Source organism: Varroa destructor, unplaced genomic scaffold, assembly GCF_002443255.2.
Source record: "Varroa destructor unplaced genomic scaffold, Vdes_3.0 BEIS01000007.1, whole genome shotgun sequence".
Taxonomy (NCBI): Eukaryota; Metazoa; Arthropoda; class Arachnida; order Mesostigmata; family Varroidae; genus Varroa; species Varroa destructor.
The window spans coordinates 34814619-34820878 of record NW_019211460.1 but is presented as its reverse complement, the minus strand read 5'-3'; the positions used below and the strand labels follow the sequence as shown (position 1 = coordinate 34820878).

The 6260-nt window shown below is 38.2% G+C and overlaps 1 protein-coding gene across 1 annotated transcript; it reads right to left on the bottom strand.

Annotated features, from left to right (window-relative positions):
* Positions 1–621: 621 nt before the first annotated feature.
* On the bottom strand, positions 622–5141 carry LOC147754633 (uncharacterized). The gene is made up of 6 exons (XM_086975296.1): positions 4988–5141; positions 4651–4765; positions 4173–4323; positions 2632–2769; positions 2046–2255; positions 622–1524 (listed from the first exon to the last, which is right to left on the bottom strand). The coding sequence occupies exons 1-6, from the start codon at positions 5003–5005 to the stop codon at positions 1131–1133; spliced, it is 1026 nt and encodes a 341-aa protein (XP_086831422.1). The 5' UTR covers positions 5006–5141; the 3' UTR covers positions 622–1130.
* Between the last annotated feature and the right edge of the window lie 1119 nt (positions 5142–6260).

Below are 6260 nucleotides of genomic sequence, written 5' to 3'. Positions count from 1 at the left end.
TGATGTTGAGCAGGCTCACCCTTTCAAATATGCATTCCTTACGAGCCTCTTAGAAAAGCTCAGGGAGCCATTTGCACTAGCAAGATGTACCAGAAATTAAAAGGTGCACCGACATACATCTTTGATTAGAAAATCACTTCTAAAATTATCCAGCTTGTCCTTGACTGGATTGCCTTGCGGCGGCCTATTTTGAGAGCCTTTTGGGTATTCACAAGCCAAATAAAAACAGGTTCACTTGTCTATCTGCTAAAATTCTGTATTTTACTAAAGGTTTTCAGCGTCGGTTAAACACTGATACATTTGTAAAACTGAAGAGGTAGAGTTTCACAAGCACCTGATAACCTACTAAATACAAAGAAATTATGAGAGACTCCTGGTCGCATAGTTAGCAAATTGACTAACATCTTATTCTTCGCCATGTAACCTACGGATTCTCACAAGAACTTAAAACTATTCTTAATCCGATCGTAGAGCCGTTTCTGCGAGCATCGCCGACCAACATCATGTTTATAACTGTTTATGTGTATCTACAAAAGTTCTATATGAGTAACAAAGGGATTTTTTTATCCATATAAAATCCATTTCCCGAATTCGTTGTGTGAAGAGGAAAAGGTCCAGATATAGTGTAGTACGTTGCCTTTATTTCCGTGCATTGAAATTTCTGTTTTCTATCAGCGGTTGTTAACTGAAATCCTCTAAAGAATGGTCTCTTTGTAATGACAAGCTATGACAAACGCTTATCATCATTTCAATTACCTAGAGTGCTATTTGAAGCAGCATTGAGGGCTTTCCTGCCTGAAGAGTGGTGTGTGAGTGGAACTCAGTGTCAAATTAGTTTGTACTCCAAAAATTACTACAAATTTGTCAAGACAGTATTTAACCTAACTACCTTACTTTAAACTAACTTTTTACAGGTCACTCAATCTTGTCTACTATGTAGCCGAGAGGAACTTTGTTGGCCTATTATGCGTACGTAAACACAACGCTATATTTCAATTATTCCGCAATATCTTACTGCTAGAACATACTGTATATTAGGGACATCCACTCAAATATTCCTATTACTACCAACGTTCCTTTACGATTCGTTAACATAGTTATACTTTGTCACTTTAAATCGAAACGTGATTCTAATGAACCTGTGTTTGTCTACTTATTCTTGTGGACTCCTCGCAGTGAACCGTCATCGTCGCAAATGAAGACTCTGACATAGCCTCTTGAAGATGAAGTCCTGGCTGATGGGGTATCGTAGACGCACCATCGCGTATCGGGAGACAGAGATCATACGTGGATACGGAGCTCACTGGTAGCCCATTTTCTTTCAGAGTGTTAACGGCGGGTGGGGCCATGGAAAATCGACATTCTCGCATAACCGTTTGATGACTACAAGAGCTTCCAGTAACCTTCTCGTTGCCTAAACTCTGTAGATCACTTCGAGAAGTAGCGCATACAGTTGGGTCTATCATAACGGCTTCACACATTGGACGGTTATCTTCAAGGTAAAAACGATCTCCTGTGCAAAATCTGCAAATGAAAAGAGTATGAAAAAGCAACTCTATATGAGCTAGTTTTTATGTAGCCAGCACTAAACTAATAGATTTAAAAGACTAAAGGGATCTAGATTGGCTATTCTGAACACTAAGGTTATATGCACGTAAAGTTAATAATAACTGACCCCGTCATATACAAGGAGCACGTTTTTAGTATTAACAGATAGTCTAGTTTTTTTTTTTTCTAGCATAACAAGATAAGGAAACCAGCCATATGCGAAAAATAGTATCAAAGAATAATCCTAAAACAATTGCAATTTATGACTGAATTATTGAACAAATAATAATTGAATAACTGTGTATATATAAGGTGCTAAAGAAACTTGAGTTGTGCCCAACTCGTGAGCTTCTCGTAGTTAAAGGTATGCTACCCAACATGCGTGGTTAAACAATGAGAGCTATCAAGTACATCAACCGTTCTACAAGCAGGACGTCGGTGCATTTATGAATGTTTAGATCAGGTTGTTGCGTTCCACTCTGCTAGTAAAAACCCACATTTGAAGTAAGAAGTTCAATATTCGTTTTTTCTCGAAGATCGCCAGCTTGGGGGCATATAGCATCGGTGATGGGGGATCATACCTCCGCCCACAGCGAAAGCAGTTGAAGCATTCAGGATGGAAAACAAGATCTCGAGCGCGTCTGACACATTCATGTGAAGCAATTGTACCGAGACACCCAGAACACTGCCCGCCACTACCGAACAGTCTGAAAAATAATTGATTAGCAACTAGTTTCGAGGTCGTAGCGCAAAAATCAACAACTATTTAAGGACATGTACGATATAAGCACTTTGCATTAAAATAGAGCCCACAGCGCTTGTCTGATCCATGAAACAGTTGAGCTAAGTAAGATACTTTGAAAGCTTTGAAAGTTATATTTTAAAATTAAGAACACATGGTTACGTCTACGTAATAAGTATGCAGCATTTCTTAGTTTTCATCTAAGGCCTGAAACCTCCCTGCACTGGCAGTCACGTTAAAGACCTATTATTCGAAGTGGAGCCTCCGCCCAATATATTGCTGCGACAAGTGGTAAATGCTGGCTTTTTTTTTGTTTTTAAACATCGTAGATTGAAACTAACCTGATATAATCGCGTCGACAAAGAACAAGATCGCCTCTTACAAATAGTGAAGAACCTAATTCGCTCAGAATTCCACGGCAAACTGAACACACGAGACAGGCCCAATGCCAGCTTTGCTCTAATGCTCGAAGAATGTACCTAAAAGCCCATAAGTTAGCATGTGTCATTAAGTTCGCAAGGGTATATAATAAAAACGTTAAACCTAACTCTGACTTGCGGCCCCTATCTGTTTTATGCGCTCCGAACTTCTGCAGCTGTGTAAAACGGCCGATAGGGTTATCCGGATTATTAGCCAGCCGTTTAAGCTAAGTTAAAGAAATACAAATGTATAGCTTAAAACGGCTAGCGGAGGTAACCACTTAACGCTCGTGAATCGATATTATAGAAATTGCAAAGGAAGTGAATAGGAAAAATATGATCGAACTCTTTCCACAACAAAAACCGCAGTAATTGTATAAGGATAGCTTAATTGAACCCACATCCGTCGCGCGTTATGTTTCCCTCTTTTATCGAACATCCTTACGGTTAATTTGCATGACGGATACTCGATACAAACGCCAGATGAGTAGGACCATGGAGGTATCCGCGCCATATTGCATGAAGTGTTTCTGTAGTTCTATAATCGTAACAAGAATAGCTGTTGCTAAAAAAATTTCTATTAGACTATTCGATCGAAATGTTTCAATTGCGATTTGGATCTAGATAATCCAATTCAATTCTTTTAAGGACATTCATTGGCTGCCGTAATATTGTCAAGTAGGCACCTGTATGAACTGGTCTAACGATGTATCAAGAACTTTTAAAATGATATTATATATCTCTCTTGAAAGTAAGTTAATCAAACCTCATTTCCAACAAAATTCATAAAGGTTTATATAAAAAACAAACAAGCATATATATATATATATATATATATATATATATATATTAAGTTAATTTGTTAAAGTCGAGTTTTCCGACCGGGTTCAGATCAGTTCAGCTATTTCAGGTCCAGTTTCTCACGAAACCCAGATTAAGTAAAAGAACAGAAATGAAAATGTATGAGCAAACAGTCACAATAAAGTTCATCACGTAAGCCGCTTATGTTTTTTCTGACAAATTCAAGGAAGACTTGGAAGATTCAGTTGAAACAGTGCATTTAAAATTCACTGTCCTGAAAAGGGCGTGATCCTACCTGGAAATTGTCAATAACTTATTTAGATCGGATTAGGTTATTAAATGGCTAAATATACGGTGTTTCTATTCATAACTTAATATGTTTTTAAATTTATTACTTTGCAGCTACCCTATATCCTATTCGCGCTTCCGACAAAGCAAGAGTTCTTTTTATCGACAGCGGTTAATCGCATAAAAAACAACTCCCCATTACAGACGGAATTACGGTCACCCTTATTTACGTAGATTTTATTTCTCTATTAATGTTGGTAGGGTAAATTCAACATAATTAGGCAAGAAACATTTCGCAAAAATGGTTTTAGCTGATTTCTTAAAGCATGAATGATAACGTTGTGTTTACTGCTTATGGACAAATGATATCGTACCTGTCTGTGATTGGTTTTGCACAAGCAGAGCAAATCTCTGTTAACGTCTGTTGTGTGGCCGTACGCATCGATGTCGACTTTTTTATGTTGTCATCAGGTTGACTTGGAAATAATACCGGCTCTACAGAAGCCCTTCGAGGTTTCCGTGGGTCTAGAAAAAAAAAAACAGAAGAAAATATAATTTCTAAAATATTACTAAAAAACATCGAAAAATAGCAAAATGTACGGAACAAGCAAATCTTACAGTAGCTAGACTTCTGGATGAAAAGAGGGTCGTGGACACACGCCGAGGCATAGAAATACAAAAAATGTGTTTGTCATTCTCTGACGTTCAAATGATTATCACAGAAAAGTAAGAAATTTAGGGTCTTGAGGGAATATACCTATGAGTATAAAGTTATTAATAAACATGTAGTTCAATAAAATAAAGAAAATTTATATATATATATATAGTAATTTATTTTACAAGATGCCTTACTGTTTTTATTAGTTTCCTCCAAATGGTGCCGCGACTCATTCGATGTTTTTAGAGAAATCGCGCCTTTCTGTCCAGCAGTTGTTGAGCCACGACTAAGTCCAGCTGACATAGTGATCTTCAAATATAATGAAAAGAAACTAATAACTAAATTATAACACAATTTCGTATATAATCTTGCCTTCACTCTAGCCGTATTTGCTATTAACCCTGGTATGCTAACTTTTAATATATGAATAGAGCTTAAGCGTGTCCTCTACCCTTTTGAACAAAGTAGCTAGGTTTCACGACTTTTCCAGATATCGCAGGCACTCATAGCTGAAGTTCGTTCAACAATTACCAGTGGGCAGGATTCCATTTATAGGGGCTGAATGACAGGAGATGTTGAGGAGTGTCTCCGAAACAAAGCACGTGCTTAAAGATTTCGAGGAGATCTGGACAGATGACTGTATTAGCGTTTGCGAGAGTTAAGTCAGTAAAAGCTGACTGGTTGTCGCTCCTTCTAGAGTTTCAGGCCAGGGGCCTAGAGGCCTGAAGTCTGAGAAAGGGGCGTTTTGTGCCCGCCTCCAGCCTTTGCGCATGCGCCCTCCTCAGCAGAGGCACATTTTGTAAGGAAACAGTATTTGTACTATTTTAGCTCATCCGCATATACTTTATCGAGATATTGACAGAGCTGGCTATGCCATAAATAAAGCCATAGATCAAAATACAGGGTTCAATAGATAAACCGTGACACGATTGGTGTACCACAAGGCAATAGACAAATTATATGTGTTCTGTTGACATTGGAGCAGATTTTATTCGTTCTATCCTAACACTTTAGCATACGACCTTTATGAAAAGTCAGTTGTCATTTTCATGCAAATAGAGCAATTTCTGTAACAATTTGATATTGTGTATATACGCATTGGGTATTTTCCTACTGAATAGGGATGGGCACAAAGAAACCGACTGATAATAAGAGTATCTACAAATCACATGCACACAGACAAAATCAATGGAAGTGAATGTCATTGAATTTTGTTCAAGAGGAAATAAAAAATAAAATAACTAAAAAAGGTTCACTCAAATTAAGAACGATCGGATTGTTTATCATGTATGTTATCAAGTTTAATACAGACAGTAATGATTTGATGTATAAACCTGCCCCCTGACGCTCACATATTTTCCGATGTTAATAGTTGCGTCCGCGATCTTTTTTAGTGGACCCTCATGGCTTCCGTTGCGCACCCCCTGTTCACCGGAACTCCGTAACGAATAGATTTTCAACAAGGGCAGCTGTTATGCCGTTATTCGGATTGGTTTACTTCCGCGAAAACTGTACTATGCATAATGGTAAAAGAGCTCAGTCGTGGTGTTCCGCTATCCAAGAAGATACGCCCTGTTAATTGGTAGATGCTGCCCGCTAAATGTCGTGACATTTAGCCCTAGCCGATCTGTCCTACATCGCCGCTCTTGCAGTCTAGAAAACAAGGGCTGAATAGAAGGCAAAAGCGGCACGATTAAGAGAGATACCGATGAGATCATGTTGTTTAGAAGTGATGCACGTGATTAGAAAACCTAAACCGTTCCATTTTCTATCTGTGCACGCAGACTCAATTCAGTGAATTTCA

What these genes read in the sequence shown, in the direction of transcription:
- LOC147754633 (XM_086975296.1), bottom strand. An exon ending in GCAAAACCAATCACAGACAG is followed by an intron (nt 2,770 to 4,172) that starts GTACGATATCAT and finishes ATGGGCTTTTAG; the next exon opens with GTACATTCTTCGAGCATTAG. An exon ending in TGTCGACGCGATTATATCAG is followed by an intron (nt 2,256 to 2,631) that starts GTTAGTTTCAAT and finishes ATTATTTTTCAG; the next exon opens with ACTGTTCGGTAGTGGCGGGC.